At 45.3% G+C, this 17545-nt stretch overlaps 1 protein-coding gene across 5 annotated transcripts in view; it reads right to left on the reverse strand.

Moving 5' to 3' along the window:
* Positions 1-1340: 1340 nt before the first annotated feature.
* MTA1 (metastasis associated 1) overlaps positions 1341-17545 on the reverse strand; it is a 70137-nt gene continuing 53932 nt past the window's right edge. For 2 of the 5 annotated variants that reach the window (XM_052666659.1, XM_052666660.1), the window contains exons 18-21: positions 13950-13961; positions 9516-9547; positions 6516-6667; positions 1341-2980 (exon numbers count right to left, since the gene is read on the reverse strand). In XM_052666659.1, coding sequence (XP_052522619.1) covers positions 2842-2980; positions 6516-6667; positions 9516-9547; positions 13950-13961 — 335 coding nt within the window. In that variant the 3' untranslated portion in view covers positions 1341-2841. Of the gene's footprint in view, positions 2981-6515; positions 6668-9515; positions 9548-13949; positions 13962-17545 lie in introns of those variants that run through there. The other 3 variants (XM_052666662.1, XM_052666661.1, XM_052666663.1) reach the window with 2 other exon arrangements.

Here is a 17545-nt window from a genome sequence, read left to right on the forward strand (position 1 = left end):
AATAAGATTAGAAGCATCAGCAGTGTATCAGCAAGTGAATGAGAATACCATTTTCAACATAAGAGGCTGATCAGGGAGACAACAGATGTCCTGAGAGAGGGGCAGCTCTCAGTGCCATGAAGTACGACCAAGTGTCATCAAGTATGACCAAGTATGTCAGTACTGGGGCCTGCTGCTGCCCTTGCATTTCCTGAGACCTGGTATCTTCCCACCATTGCTAAAGGTATTTTCCAAACCCTCTTCCTACGTTGGTACAGATGTCAGACAGGAAAGCACAGGGAGCAAAGTCTCCTCCAACCTGTTGAAAACTGGCATCCATGTTTAAGGACACACAGGGGATCTTTCAAAGCTACGGCAGGTCAGCATATTCTCTGCTTGCCTGCACCCATTTCCAAAGTCACCCCTGGAGTCACTCCAAGAAAGCTTTTAAGTCGTTTCAAAGTGCAGAGCTGGCACCCTCAAGTGGTCGTTCTGGCTCTGAGCAGCTTCCCCCACATCTCTGTTCCTGCCGTGGCAGCTGATGTGCACCCACAGCTGTATCACCGCACACAGCACCGCGTGGGCTGGGGCTGATCTGGACAGTGATGCTCAGTGTGACCTTCCTGATTTCATGTGTGATGTGCCTGAGACAGCTCCTTTGCTGAGAAAAAAAACCACCACCGAGTGTTCTTCCTGCTGTCAGCAATCTTTCTTAGGCACAGAAGTTAATCCCACTGACCGAAGAAAGCACAGTAAAATTGCCAAAGCACTTTGGCACAACCTGAAGGCTTTCTGGCCACCGAGCTCAGTGCCCTTCACGTTGCCCATCCTTCAGCTGCCCCCTCCTGCCTTCCGTTCCAGGCAGGAAAACATGACCCCCAAATGCAGGACAGGCTCACATGTGCCCAGCACGCACCTACTCACCGTCAGATCAGCCTCACACCTCCCAAGCGGAGGAATGTTGGAAGCACTTTGCTGATCCTGCTAAGGAATGAATGCAGAAACGAAGCACTCAAACATCAGCACGTTTTGTTGCTCAGCCCCTGGGATTTCACTCTGCCACATGTCAGAGCCGTGCCACGAAGCAGCCCACGCACACAAAGGGCTCATTTAGAGCTGTGGCATCCAAGAGGAGGAGGGAGGGAGTCGGGTTTTGAAGCACCAGAAATATTTTAACTGCACATTAGGGGAAGCAAGCTGTGAATGACTGCTGCCCTGTACAACATCACTGCTGTGCGAACACTTGGAAGCACAACACAGCTCTCAGACGTAAAGACGAGCGCGGATGTAAAGAGGACCACAACCCCGAGGGTCCCAGGGGCTGTGCCAGAAGAGACAAAAAGCAGCTGTTTCACAAAAGCTCACTTTCCAGGTTTATTAAGTAAAGTTAACTGAATCGTTTTCATTTTGTGGGGATTCCTTTCTGCCTCACCCGGCGGGCCGGCAGAGTCGCACAGAATCACGGTTGGACTGTGACAACCCAAATACAACTTTGGCTCATCTCACCGCTGACACATATGGAATGACTTGGGGGGTTATTACATGCTGTGTCTGCTGGAGGCAGGTACATGTACAGATCAGCACAAGTTGCAAATGATAGTTTACATCCTTTCAAAACAGAGCAGGGCATTCAGCAGATGCGCTGCAATGAGAAGACATGAAAAAGAAATCATACAGACTTGCAAATACATAAGAAGTTCAAGAGATGCAAGAAACCTCAAACACAAGAAATGTCAACGGGGAAAAAAAACACTGAACTTCAGACACAACGTGTTCAAATCAAAACCCGGCTGTAATTTAAATTCTCTTCAGGATGGGAAACAAACAGTAACGCAATTTAAGAGAAACCAGGTTTTGTCCTGGGAGAAGCGTATCCAAAACCACGGATGCACAAACAGGTTCAGAATTCTAAGCAAAATGTCCCTGGGCATTGGTGTACTTGACTCTTGGAGCCAGAGCAAAGCAATTCATTACACTGCTGGGCCTACTGCTGGGTGTCGGTGGCACAACAGCACGTAGGGCTCCAGATGTCAGAGAAGGCAGCGCGCAAACTGCTGGTTGCAGAGAGAAGTGCTACGAGCCACATCTCCCAGGGATTGATAGAGCAACGGCACCTGACTCCGGCAGCCTGGCCTCCATTGCACACACCGTTAGTGTAATGCTCTGCAAGGGTCTTCAGTTCTCAGCTCACTCCTTTCTCAGCCTGAGTTGTTTCTGTCTTGTGCAGGAGCACAACTGGCCGTGAGAAATTATCCAAAAAACGTAAGGGACAGGACCAAAGAAAACAGGCTGAACCTGGGGCTGGCTCCCAGCTCCTACTTGCAAATATCTGATAGAGGTTGGAAATTTATCTACAAAAGAAATAATATAAATGAAATAAAAAATGGCACCGTCCACAAAATTAAAAAAAAAACAAACAAACAAACTTACAACACAGCCTCGTAAAAACGGCTTTGCAACGAGAGCTCAGTCACAAAATAAGGGTTCTAGCTCTCCGTACATCAGAAGAGGAAACAAAGCTAAAAAGTACTAGTCCACATTCTCTTAATAAGTTAAACTTACTTTCCCTCCCCCTGTCTACAAAAGGGGTAGAAGCAAAGGAGAAAAGAGGCTACCAAAAATAACGAGAAAAAGAAAGAAGAGAGAAGGAGAGAGCGCGCGCAAGAGAGAGCAGTCTGTGGTCGGAGGCTCAGAGCAAGGCTGAGTTCCTTTTAAGGGTTTAAAAGATGCAAAACAGTTCCTCAGAAGTTCCCTCTCTTCAACAGTTAGTTCAATGCTGTAGCCATAGAAACTCAAGTATACATCGGAGGAGAGATTCTTTCAGGCAGATCGGCCGCCATCCGGAGAGCTGCTGAGCGCGTGTTAATCCTCAATGATTATGGGTTCATCATTCATGGGCTGGCGGAGCTGCACTGCCTGGATTGGCCGCAGGATAATGGGCTTGTAAGGGCGTCTGGCGGCTCGCTTGGCTTCGGAGGAGGAAAGCAGCTTGCGGATTTTCCTGCAGACAGTAAGGAAGAAAGGAATGCATTACAGAGACGAAGGCTTAGGCGTTGCAGGCCTCTCTGTTTCCCCAAGCAAAGCCAGGCCTGCACACGCAGAGGCTGCTCCCTAGCGGGATGGACTGATGCTGTTTATTTTGGCAGTGCTTTCCCCGGGGAACTTTTGTTTTCCCATTTATAAACCCATCAATGAAGAGGCCGACTGCATCCAGCGTTCCAGAAGCCTCTCCCTGCAGAGCAGAAGACACCCTGGCCCAGTTTCACAGGACCGGGGTCTGCTGCCATAAATGCATCAAGCAGAATAGTTCCGACAACCTCATCGCTCATTTACTTTGATGCATGCAAGCACATCCACACGACGTGCTGCAGGCAGCTCTGTGGGAATGCACAAAGACAAGCAGCAAACAAATCTATGGCAGCTCGGGTCACTTCCCTGCCTGCTAATCTAATCCACTGCTGCCATTCCCTGTTTCCCAGCAGGTGCACACAGCTGCCTCTCCCCACAGACACAGCCAGCACCAGCCAGCAGCTCTCCATCCCCACGGAGCTGTGTCACCAGGCTGAGTTCCCACAGGGCAGCTCCAGGGCTGCCACTAACGAGGGAACCAATCCTGCAGCCTTGTTTTTCTTTCTTAATAATTATTTTCTCACTCTCCCCAGTGGGAATGCTACCAAGGCGTCTTCCCCTTCTTATTTCCCCTGCTCTGCGTGCACCCAATCTAGAAATGAACAACATTCAAGTTCTGCACTTGTTAAGAGTTTCTCTACACGTTACAAGGCCAGCAACAAGTCTTACTGGAGGCAGGAAGCAGATTTCCATTAGAAGAGAAAGTAAAATACAGATAAAGATACAACAAAGGCTTAAAATTAGCAAATATAAGGTGGAAAGAAACAATACAGAATGACTAGTTGCTTCCTTCTGTTGATATCAGGCTTAGAGTTAGAGGAAGTGCCTTAGAGAAATCTGCAAAAATCAAAGAAGTACACTGTATAATTAACGTGAGGAAATCAATTCCAGAGGATGTTGTGGTGGTCAAAAGCATATAGAGATGAGAAAGGAAGGTGATAAATAATCACAGGAGTAGTCCAGCAGCACCATTATGCACAGCCTTCAACTCAGGAACTGGGACCACAAGGAGGGGTTGATAAGGATGCCTGTCCTGTAGACTCCTTCCTTAAAGGCTTTTTAGCTTTTTCAGTGTCAGAGAGATCTGACACTGCCTGAGAGGAAGGGCAGCCACATGGCTTCACAATCTACAGCCAGACCAGCTGCCCCCAGAGGGTAACTGCTACATTTCTGATTAGTTGACCTGTGTGTCTGTCGAAAATTCAGTCCCAGTCACACGTACAGACATCTTCACTACAGGTCCCTGTTTCTCCAGTTTCTTCTGAAGCTGAAAGGGTATGGGGTGGGGAGGGAAGAGAACTGGGGGGGAAAGCATGTAGGAGCAGAGGAACCTCGAGGGGAGGGTTATTCCAAGACTCATTGTGCTGAAGTCCATCTACTTTTCAGCCAGCAGAGCTTCTCACAGTGTCTGTGCTCTGTCAGACGTGCTGCCATCAGAAAGAATCTCTCCGCAGCTCCACATTCTCATCAGCTCACGCTGTGCCTCACTCACATAAATTATAAAGGCTGAGCTCTGTGCTCTGACGCTTGAATTCAAGAACTTAATACTTTCAATCTACCAACTTCTCAAGCTGCTCCCTCACAGCTATCCAGTCTTGTAGCACCGTCCTCAACAGTACCACACAAAGGGGACAGAGGGGGGTAAAACTTCAGGAAAACCTGCCTTCCGTGACCGAAAACACAGCCTGGCCCTCAGCTGGAGGACGATATGCAGATAGCACTGTTAGATTGATTGCTACGGAGCCTACACAAAGCTCAGCTTGTTCCGGAGTTCACAAACAAGCCTTACATTCCTGACACTGGAATGCAGCAGATGGCTCAGGGAAAAGTTAGAGGTGAAATGCCCAACAGAAAACCCGTGCCTCTCACAATGCTACATGGCTCAAAGCTTCCCTGCTTTTCAGCAGGCTGCCAAACGTCTCTTTTCACATTCATCAGGCAGCAAAGCTGCTGGACAAAGAAGCCTGTTCTTATTTTCTTTTGAAGAGATACCATCTTACTGAACTGATGCCTATTGCTGTGCTCTGATTGCCACGTTTGAGATGTGCTGCTTGCAGTGAGGCTGGTCCTGCCTTGCTCTGTAAGCAGTTCTCACATCCGAGCCCGCAGCTGATAAATATTCTCTCAGTTCTGTACAGATCTAAGAGCAGGGCTCTGTGGTTATATTGAGACATTTCTACGACAGATCTGTAGTACTGCTTGTGGCGTGGACAATAAACATGGCAAGCAGTTTTTTTGCAACTGGAGGATCATGAAATATGCCTCGAGCACGTGAGGACTGAGTTAGAGAATGAAAGCCTTACATTTGCCATGGCACGTGGATGTGTCAGAGCTGCAGATCTGTAAAGGGATCCCAGCACCTCTTCATCAGAGCAAGATGACAGGAATAAAGACATGCTTCCCTTAAAAACTAATGAATTCTCTCACTTTGCTTTCTATTATACAGCGGATCCCGTACTTTCACAGCACTTCTCAGAAAGAGAAGGAAAAGAAGAGAAGAGAGGCTAATGACATGAACCAGGGTGAAATGCACAGGTGGATGGTAACTTGAACATCACCCCCTCAGCTCACATACAAAGCCCACTGCTAGAAACAGAACAGTCACTTGACTCCTGAAACGCTTTGCAGGCTAAGGAGGAGGTTGAGGACATCACAACTCTAGACCAGCCATGCACTTCATGATTAATACAAGAATGCTCAAAAGCAGCATCTTATTTAGTAGTACCACAGAGAACAAGCACCCAAAGCTCACGTCCTCCTTGGTTACTTGTAAGGACACAGGCACTCCACAGTTGTCACGCCTGTCTCTGCTAGGTGCTGGGCAGAAAGCTGCTGTTCCTGCCTCCTGGGGGGCACAAATGATGTTCTGGGAAGCAATGTGACAGATTTCAGTGTGCAAGAAGGCATACAGGGCAATGCAACATCAACAAATTATTGCGGCCAAGAATCTGCACCAGGGGAGATATGTGCTCCAAGAGTGGATAACGCTGTGCACAATTCAGCAGTTTTCAGTGTATGTAAACATAAAAGCTTTTATAGCAAGGCAGAGCAGTGAATGCAGTGCAGCTCCTCAAGCATTACCAATGCACCAGAAGGCCCTACTCTGTTTCTGATACATTGGGATAGGATCTCCACAGGCATTTATAGGTCTAAACCAGGTGAATGTCTCTCTTGTCTTCTTCACCTTACTGCTCAGATCTTAAAGGAATTGCTCAGGAACAAGAATCTGTTTTTTTCTTGAACGTAAGCACAGGACGAGGCACTAAGACATGAGGCATATCCAGCTAAGCCTCTATCAGTCTAAGCACCAGCAGCAGTGCCTGTATGCAGTCTGCAGCAGTAACCTCCACGTGGAACAGACACCAGAAGACATCCCTTGAACCCTCCTAAAAGCCCAAGCTTCTCACCTGGTTTCTTCAGTGGCCATGTAGAAAACATCATCTGGTGCATCAATCCAGTTCATCCTCCTCCTTTTCACTGGAGGCATGGATCCACCACGAATTAATCGGACTTTTGTTGGGTATGATTTCCCATTGAGCAGCAAGTTTCGGCTTGGTCCCTGACGTGATACATAAAAAAGTACAGTTACGGGCTGCAACAAGCCTGAACAGCACGTGATAAGCGCTCAAACAAAGGAGAAGAGAATTAAAAGTTTGCATATTAGTTGTTCAGAGGTTCTGGGAAACATGTACCCTTCTTGCCCATGACTGAATGCAGAATTCACACAGAAGCAATTGTCCACAAGCAGTAGAAGTTAGGCACCTCCATTATACAACAGGGCAGCAATACTTCAGCGACAGAACAAATTGCAAATGGAAGCCATCACCAATAATCTGTTGTTTGTGTCTGAAAGATGACATCGAGTTTGAAAGACTGAGCACGTGACTTAGGTTTCAGCTGCTACCATAAACCTAGAGCAACTCCATTGATTCCAGGGAAGGAAGTCTAGTTACACAGCATGTGAAATAGAAAAGCTTGAATTTACATTTATTCTGGGGCACCAAACTTACCCAACGTCCTTTTTGTTGTAAAGAGGTTGTTATTTAATGATGATGGTATATAATTGCAACAAGTTATTGTAAACAAATCTACAACTACAAAGCTTAGCTTCTTTCATCACAAAATCTCTTTAGCATTTAACAACACAGATTTCCCAAATAGAATACATTCGCTTTGTGAAATGACAAAGCTATCATTTTCCACACCCACAGCCCCCTTCCACTCAACTGGAAAAATGTGAGCTGTTAATAAGAGAGGTGCAGATGCAAGGGAGCAAAGGATTAAGCTTCGCAAATGCAGCTGTCCTTGATCATTTGAAGTCCAGTTCTGCTGCCCCTCTTCCTGCTGATTAGCACACTGAGAAATCCCACTGAAATTGGTAACACTGGACAGTCAGGAAAGATGCGAAATAAGGGCCCAGAAAAAATGGATATGCATGAATTAAAGCTGGTCAGAAAACGCCAAGAAATGCCACAACATTTAATTCTGGTACCTCACAGGCTAGACCACCTCCCCTGCTGCACCAAGGCTTCCCATTGACCACGAAATGGGAAACTGAGCACATTCAGGAGGGACGTCCCACCTGGCAAAGCCACCTCAAAGGGAAAGGAGGGGACACGAGGTGCACTCAAGCCCTAAGATGGGCAGCTGATGGCAAAAACCCACTCAACTTAATACAAGCAGACTTCAGTTCGTTCAACAGGAGAGGAAAAAAACCACCCTGCATCTGACATGTTCTATCTGAGGAGAAAATAAAAATTGATTTATGACCTTTTTTGACCAGCCTTAATCAACTCTGTTAGACATACCTGCTTCTTGTCAAACAAGAGGGTTTGAGGCTAAACAAACAAAACCCCACCCTTTAGAATCCTAAGCTCTTTAAAACTGTTGTACACAAGTGCAGTAACAATTTGATTTCTTAGTTGCCCAGCTCCATGATATTATACACAACAATTTTAGCACCACAGCAAACCACGGAAATACCTGAAGAAATTGCTTTTACATTCCAGGTTTATTAAGGAAAAGGTTTCCATTGAAAGACTTTTGTCTCCTCTGCCCCTCCAGATTTCTCCAAGAACATTCTTCCACTCGTGTTATGATGGAAAGTTCCTCCCCATGTGCTATATATGCAGAACAACTCCCAAGAGAGTTCTTGGAAATACCTAGGAGGGGGACCTGCGTGCTTCAGTCACCTTTCCTCTGCCTGCACAGAGCAACGTTTCAAATGGCACATCCTGAAACGTGGACCTTCAGTTTTCAGTTCAGTAGCATCTTTTATTGAGCAACCAGAAGTGAGGCAGTTCAGGGTCCCCACCCTTGTAGCTAACAAGTGTTAGGTTGTCACACTGCACTGAGCTGGTTTATACAGCAGACACAAACAAGTAGCCAGTCTCCTCCGCATCAAGAAGTGAAGCTGAATGCCACGAGAAATGTAATTTGCCACTTCGTATCAGATGCTCAAGTAAGAAACCAGATGAATGCTTCATTATTTCCAGCTGAACAGCATTCTCCAGGTACAGCCTCCTGCTACTGCCCACCAGCTGAGCACGTCACTATGTCGAACACTTGTGGTCACTCTTTGGTGCCCATCATTCAGACCTGATTTATCCGTGTTGGAGTGACTCTGCTGACACCAACGCACTGTGGCAGCTCACCTGCTGAGGCCAGCTCCACTTCATCAGCACCCCAAGCAGATCTTCTCTGGCCAGAAATACAATTATGCTTCAAGCTCTCTCCCATGAGCAGAGAGATGTGAGACTGAGGTCTGACAAAAACTACCAGTGAAGGGGCAAAGTGATGCACAGCCTTTGTGCTGGGCCCTTCTCATGACGTTCACTCTGGTGCGACAGCATTTTGCCAGAGATGCGTCAGTCAGACTGGCTATTTGCTTCTGTCCTTTGATAAATCTCAGCATCGTGGATGAAAGGAATCGTTATTACTCCAGAAAAAAATAAAGGAACACAAAAGAACAAGCATTCTCAGAAGACAACTCGCACACCAACTTCCTAAAGAAAAAAACAAAACAGAACAGACTTTTCCAAACAAACCCTTCCATCATGTAAGCCTTCCTCCTTCAGTGAAACACGTTCCATCTAGAAACACATCCCAGAGCTTTGCTATAAACAGCCACTCAGTTTCCATAGGAGCAGAAAGAAAATGTTCCATTCAGAACAATCTCACTGATGTAATCACTGATTTGAGTTTTCAATTTTATTCAGTCATTTGGACCTTTCATATGCCCCAAAATAATTGTTTATTCAAGTTTCCTGAGGAACTGGGAAGCGTGACCAGCTGCAAACAGCAAAGATGGAAGTGAAACACTACGGTTTAATGGGGTGTTCTATCTAGAGAGGGTTAATAGTAATTGTTTTTCTTTTCCCTGTTTGGTTAAATGAGCATTCTCTTACCATTTGTCTGGTTTGTCCGTGGTTAGGCAGACCTAACAAACAGGAAAGAGAATAGAGCTGGTAAGACCATTGCTTTGCCAAGACAGAAAAAGTACAAAATCAAAACACGCAACTATGATTGCAACTGTGTTGTTTTGCTCAATAGTTTTCTACCAAACTAACTTCTCCCCTCCTTGGAACGTAACTGGGAAAAGAGCTTCCTTAACAAGGTGGTTTGCAGAGCAGAGCCCCCAGATTAAAAGCATTTCATTTGCTCAGTCTTCTCTCCATTTACTCACACTGTCAAACTACCACTGTGAGTACACCTCCTCTTTTAGACCTGAAGTATTCCTCAAGTCCTTGGGAAAAACTGATGTTCTGGTTTTATTGAGGAATTTACTGGTACCGAGAAGGGAGAAAGTAGAAGGTATTATACTGTCAAGACAGCAACAAGTAACATCTTTCCTGTCATCCCTAGGTGCCCAGGGAACAACGTGCTCAGATGTCAGCTCTGAGCTTTTAGCAAGCAGACTGCAGAGATAACCTGCTCTCACCTACCACTGCTAAACCCTTCCCCAGGCTCAGCCCCATTGATCACTGAGCACAGCCCTCCATGCAAAACCCTCCTCCAGCAGCACAACCTGTGCAAGGAGGCACCAGGGCTTGGTTTTACTCGGTTGCCACTTCCTACCCCATCAGACACCCCATCACATCACCATGAGGTATGCGCTGCGCTGTTCCTCGCTAAGATGAGAGCCTGCAGGTCTTGGCACACAAGAGAACAAAGTGCTGCTCTAAGGCAGCAGAGTGCGGCACAGAAAGGACCAGTAGATCTAAGAAACACTTTTGTTACGACTACTTGGTTTCCTGAAATGCATGCTCTTAGGAAACATCATGCCATTAACACTAAAGCTCCAAACCATGTTTCTCAGCCCCTTCTGGCTGAAAAGCAAGAAGGTTGGTGTAACAAAGCAAACACACAGTACTGGTACCAGCTACAGAAGCAGTGACTAACTCTGCCTTCACATTACTAACAAGTTTCCCAGCACAACTCTTTCAGTCTGGCATTTGCTGTTTCCCACTGTTAGCTAGCTAAGCTGGGATAAAAACAGCAAAATATGGAACCCAGCAAGAATAGACAGTACAGGTGATGGCCTGTACTCCAGCAGATTCCTTGAAATCCTCCTTGGTAAGAGCAAACAGGATGCACTCGTGGCAGGTAAAGCAGGAAATACAAGGCACAGTGATGCACCGTGAGGGAGAAGGGTGCAATGGGGGATACCTTGCTGAGCACTGAGCATCACAACACCACATTAGCAATCAACAGTTCACATAAGGTTTATACCAAGTTTGTTTTCATTCAGTAGAGATGTATGCTATTGGCTACTTCAAATGTGAAGACACATGCTTTTTGCAATGTTTTTTGGTTAAGTATCCAAAGAGATGAAGAAGCAGTGCCAAGATGACTTCCACCAAATCTGCAGAACAGATGTGCCATGCACCAAGATGACCAGTAACAACCTCTGGATGTTAACAGAAGTGACGTGAGTGCCAGATAACTGCTCATCTTTCACACAGAAGCAGCAACATCCAGCTGCAGGCAGCTGCCTGTGCCTGGACAAAGAGACAGTGCCTGCTGGGACAGCACAGCCAGCAGGACATGGCCCAGAGCCACTGGCTGCAGCCCAGAAGCTGAGCTTTAGGTCTTGCTTTCTTCCTCTCCCTTCCCTAACAGGAAGATAGTACTTCCCTCATTCACAGGATCTCTGGGAGATGTAAATCCATGGATGCTACGCCTTGGACTGAAGCCATGTATTTCTTGCTAACCACACTCAGGATTAGCTCTTTTTTCGTACTAGGGAATATGAGCCTACAGGAGCAGCTGATACGTGGCTCCTGCTGTGATGACTACTGCTGGTTGTACATCAGACAGTAGAACTGTTAATCCTCAGCACCAGAATTAACCCAGAATATTCCAGGAGATGCTGGCACTGGCACAGGCTGAGGGCCAGCTCTGAGCCCCAGAGCTTCCAGTCCTCAGAAGTGAGGAAACGGTGGTCTACAACAGGGACACCCCCACCCATAAGCTCTGGCTTCTGGAATAAAATGCACATAACAAAATATTGCTTCAGTAAAATACGACACAAAAAATACGACTTCCATACAATTCATACTCTTGCTACCACAGCAATAAGGCAGCAGTTAGCTACTTCTCCCCTTCGTCACATTCTGATAACTAGAGTTTGAAGGAATCAATATGAAAACAAACACTGAAAAGACCAGCTTCAGTTTGCAATAAAAATAATCACAGTACAAGTATAAGCAGCTGAAGTGCTGCTGCTAAGTGAGCAGCTTTTACCCAGATCAGACACCTAAGAGGAGCAGACAGCATAACATCTGCAACACACTGCAGCACAGCTGCCACAGCAACAGGAAGCAGCTGTGCTGGAAACCATGGATCCTCACCCAGAGGTTTTAGTGGCTTCTTTGTAAGAGATGAGGTCTATCAGAGATGCACCTGTAAGAACTGAGTATCACAAAGAAAAACATCTACAATGATGACTCCAAGCAAGTCTTTCACTCTTTTGCAGTCAAAGACACTGACACATGTTCTAAAACCTCAAGACCATGTGTTGTTTTTTTTCTGTAGCACTGAGAAAGCACAAGGCACTAGAAGAACTCTTCCCATTCAGTTCCTCCTGCCAAAATTTCCACTACTTATTGAAAGTACCAGGAGGTCCCAGCAGATTAGGTGAAGATGAACCAAGCAACATACACCTGCAGGTGCCCTTTGCCACAGACCCTTCTATACAGTTACCAAAATGGCAGCCAAACAACTAAGCAGAGCACAGAGCTTAAAAGAGATCCTGGAGCAAGCCTCCACTCCTGACAACTTGGTGACTGCGGTTCCCCAGGCATAAGCACAATTACAGATGAGATTTCAGTCCAAAACGGTCACAGCAGGTCACAACGGTCCACTGAACCCTCTACTCTGTCAAGATCAAAGCTGCAGACATCACCCCTTGATCTACCAACCTGGTTCTTCTCACGTAACAATCTCCTACCACTTGGAGCTAATTCTCACTTTAATAAGGGAGTAAATAGCAAACAATAACTTCCTGCACCACCCATAGCAATACCCCACAGCACCCCAGAGGGTAAAGAGAGCTGGCACCAACACCTGGAGGGGAAGGTGGGCTCTGGGTGGGATGGGAGAGCAAACCAGCATACCCAGTCCCTCCGACACCTGAGGAGAGACTTGCATGCCCATTGCTGCTGCAATTCTGGTTACTGCAAGACGACCCTAGAACCTGAATACTATCCAGAAACCACTCCCATAGCTCAAATTCAGCCTTTTTCCTTTTCTAAGCCATACATAACACATAACTGCCATGCTGAAAAGGAGGAGAGCCTAAATCTTCAGCAGCACACCCAGTGTTGCTTGGAGTGGAGGTATTTTCAGCTATCATGAAGAAGCTGCAGAATAAGCATCAAGTATTGCTGTTCTCCTACTTGGCTACAAGTCTCTACAAGCACTTCTCTGTGCTGGAACATACACACCACTGCCTATATACTTACAGACCATATGACAGTGCAGCACAAGTGTGCACAGACCTAACCCTGGTATCAAGGAAGAAGAGCAGCCCAGCCTCCAACCCCTGGACATAAACTGATGCTTTTTCATTCTTTGTTCCTAGAACTTACTCACTCCACTCTTCAGCCTATGCACCATGCAGAAAAACACAGGTCCTCCATCTTGTGTAAGCCTCATTTTTTAATTTTTTCAATCTACACAGACATCAATCACTCACTGATGGCATTTTGCTTTCACTTCTGCTTACTGAAGAGAAGTATCACACAGAACATGCAATATGCAGCACCATTCATAAGCACATCTTCAGTTACAAGGAAAACTGAGAACTCAGACAATACTTTCACAACCAGTCAGCTTAAAATGCAGGCCACGCTAAAATACATTGCTTTCCAGATCCACATGCTCTTTATATGCATTTTCCTTTTCCAGAAGCACTCCTGCTGGGACTCCATCTTTCCTAGCCGTAACAAAAACACCAACAGTACCACATTTGTGAGCAAGCTATTAAAAAAAAAAAGCAGCATGCATGAATGAGGTATGATGAACAAGGATTTTGCTTCCAGGTTAGCAGTTCACTGCCAAAAAAAATAAAATCTGTGTTGACATACACACACATATACAGAGTTTTTGCAAGCCTGCAAGAAGGCCTTAGTGCCTCTCTGACACTGCTGAGAGTGTGTTCCCATTGTGAATGGATTGAGGGCCCACCTTCCAGCAAACAAAGGCTATAAACCTTCAGGAACACAAGTGCAACAAGCAGAACAGGTCAGAAATTGTACCTGACACCACCTGGACTAATTTTCAGTTTTCTTCAAATTCTGTTGTATATGAAAACAATGTTAAAATTGCAATTTACTTACCTAGGTAAGTTCCTACCAAGATTGGCAAAGGAAAAGGAAAAAAAAGATCTAAGGTTAAAAAAAAGGGAAAGGTTCACATAGTTCAGAATACAGTAGCCCAGCCCCATGCAACAAATACAGAGACACAGACTGTCTTGTTTGTAATGGAACACAGAAGTGATTGCTTGTTGGACAGATAAACCCAAGACAACATTAAACAACCAGCATTCCAAATAAGTAAATCCAAACAGAGCAGCTTGAACTTTGTACGAGTAGTTGTCCATTATCCACCTCCTTCATTTAACCCCTGCACACAAACTGTGCTGGATTTGGACAGATGTTCCTAAAACATTCAGTCTAAGAGTTCACACTGATGTGCTCTGCAGTGCCTCACAGATGATGTGTTTGTTGGTGCAAAGCTGGACCTTCCAACTACAGGCAGCCACTGGCCAAGCAGGTCCTGGCTCCATCTGAATGTATCTCACTGCCACTCACCCTCATTCCTAAAAGGCATGGTACACTCTGGCAACTGTAACACACTGAGTGGTTATGAAAAAAAGTCATCAAGCCACACAGCTTGCTGCTTTAGGGCTTGATGATTCTAATTATATGGACTAGAAATCACTGAATTACTTGCTGTTGTTAGAATTAAGAGTATTGTACTTTATATATGTATATATATACACACATATGACATGTGTATATATGATGCATATCACACAGACTCCACATACACACAGAAATTCAGGCTTTGTATCACTGAGGTCATTTGCAATTCTGCCTTTGCATTCTTAATCATTCATTTCTTCATTTATTTCTTCTCAGATTAATTGCACCTGCTCCCAACAAGGCCTTGGGATATGCACTCTACTTGCATTAAATCAATATTTACATCTTGTTCTGTGCCATCGCTCATAAATTAAATGTTTTTCACTCTTTGTTCCAGAGTGAAAAGTCCATCTCCTCATTTCATTTCCAGTTCCTTCTCCATAGCAGCAAAAGAAACTCATCATAGCATCATGGCTAAGCTGGAGACAGTGGGGAAAAAAAAAATAATAATAATTCAACATCTGAATACAAAACACTAAATAGAATTCTCCAAAATAACCTCAGCTTTTGACATAAGATCTAACCAAACAAACTGCACAGGCGCCTGGGTACAAGAAGCATCACAAGCTACCTGCCATTCCTCCAAGCAATGCCACTGCTGGCAAGAAATAGTCTGCCTCAAGCAGCACCAAGCATTTTTGATCCTGGCCTTAGCATTACACTGAGCTGGACATCAATAGCTCAAGCCAAGACTTCTCACAGTACTGCATCATTATTTCCCAAGGGAGCGATACTGGCACTTGTTTACAGCCATTCCTGGATGTGCAGGGGTACTGGCCAGGTATCCTCAACTTTGGAAGTGTCGCTGCTGATAAAGGCAGAATCTTAATGCACTTTATGCATCAAGGTAACATCAGTTTTTTTTGCAAAGCCTAAGTCATTCCAAAGGTGCTTTCTGGCTCAGTCCAGTTTCCCACCTAGCTGATGCCAGGGAACATCCCTGTATTTCCACTGCAACAGCTGTTATTGATCACAAATACTATTTCAATTTTCATGTTCATCTCTTAATAATTACATTAATGCCACTCTAGGCTCACAGAGGTGTAATGCTTCCAGCTCCAGGAGTTCATTCATGTTGTCACAGAAGGAGCTGAGAAACAACAAATCAGAACACATTAAACTTGGTCAACACTCCATTTTGTTCTAGAAACACCCAGCAGCAGAAGCAAAGTATTCCAACAGTTCATTCATCTCACTCAAAGATCTGCAGCTTGTTTCCAGCCCAAGTCTTCCTGCTGTACCTTCTGGCTGCTGCAGCTCATTATTCCAGTCCCAGCTAGGCTAAATCGCCCTCTATTATTACACTTCTGCTGCCCTTCTCAGCAGAGACAAACATCTACAACTTCTGCTTTGACAAAATTATTTTCCATGATGCAGCGTGCTTTTCAGGCCTTCATCATTTCCACAGCTCTCCCTCTCCAGTTTTACATGGAGCACAACCCATAACACTTTTATCAATGCATGTTTGTTGCCAGGAAAAGCCTTCCCCCTTTGTTCCTGTTACTCCTTCATGCTCCCTTCTTTTCTGCCAATTTTAGAGCGCACGTGACAACCTTGAAAAGCTCATTTGATTAGATGAAAGCTAGCATGGTGCAAGGGAAAAAAACCTCACAGTGCTCCCTCCCTTCACCCTGTAGGGATCTGTATGGAAGAGCATTACCCCATGCTGAACACCTGGAAGGACAAAAGTAACCAGGGCCCAGAAAGTAAAACGTCCCTTCATCTTCCCTAGAGAAACATTCACGGCAAATATTGTCTGAAAAGCACCAGAACATAAATGGAAAAAAGGAATAAATGTATGCATTTTTAACACCTCATTGTATACTACAGCTTATGAGACTCCCTGTGCTTCTGATGTTCCAAAAGCAGAGATCTGCACGAGTTTGTCCATGCAGTCTACCACCGAAGGAGTGCTGGGAAAGACAGGGTGTGCCTGGTGATGCCTCTAACACAATTTCAAGAGGAGAAACAAAAATACGGATGAAAGAATTATGCTTTTCTATAAAACAAAGTGGAAGGGGGAAAAAAAAGCCATGTGAATTTTCTTGCCCTTGGAATTGAAGCATCAGGCAAAACTCTGGCTGATTGTACAGACAAATCACATCTGAAGCTTGGAAAAGTTTGGCTGCAGAGGGTTAAACAGGGAAGTTTGAGAACAAGGATAGCTAAAAGATATTCAGCTGGAGCTACAGTAGCAAGAGAAAGATCAACATTTTCAAGCAAAAATCTCTTACATTAACATTTAACATCTTAACATTTCAGCAATTTCCAATGTTTCCATAGTTAGTTACACTAGTTCAGGCTGCTGCTCTGTGAGGGCAGCCTCCTTTCCTTTTCATCCTTGATCTCTCCCCACCAAGATTCCCATTTCCCAGCATTTCCTTTGCTCCCACTGCTGCTTCTCTTCACAGGGAGCTCGAGCTGCACAGATGAGGTGGTCTTCTGCCCCCAACCTTTCCCCTTTCAGTCAGCACTTCGCTACAGCCAGCCAGTTAGGAACTATTCCCATTTATAGCAGAATATTCACAGCACTTCATTAATTAGGCTTTTCTGAGGACTGAATTCCAAAAAAGAAAGCAAAGCAACCTCTCGATTCCATAGTGCTTTAGGTAGGAGCTGGCCACCAGGAAAGCCATACTGACCCATCACACACCGCCAGCTCCGCAACCCATCACTCCTTACAGCACAGACAACATCCCCCACGAGTTTGGAAAGAACAGCCGAGCACCAAAAGGCTTTTATCACCAGTTTTCAGCAAAGAGACTTCAGCTGAAGCCCACCATACCAGTTGTTTGCCATTAGAATTCAGAGATTGCCATGAGGTATCTTCCAGATGCCACCAGCACAGCGTGCCAACAGAAAACAGACTGGATAATCCATGTAACACTGCAGTAAGTTATTATCTCCTTGGAAACTGTTTCAACAGAAGTAGACAAAGCGTCTGTCAGCCTCTCCCTTCAGGTTTTTTTTTGCAGTACATTCCTATGTAAAATGACCTAAAACAGCCA

The sequence above is a fragment of the Tympanuchus pallidicinctus genome, unplaced genomic scaffold (assembly GCF_026119805.1).
Source record: "Tympanuchus pallidicinctus isolate F22 unplaced genomic scaffold, pur_lepc_1.0 scaffold7, whole genome shotgun sequence".
NCBI lineage: Eukaryota > Metazoa > Chordata > Aves > Galliformes > Phasianidae > Tympanuchus > Tympanuchus pallidicinctus.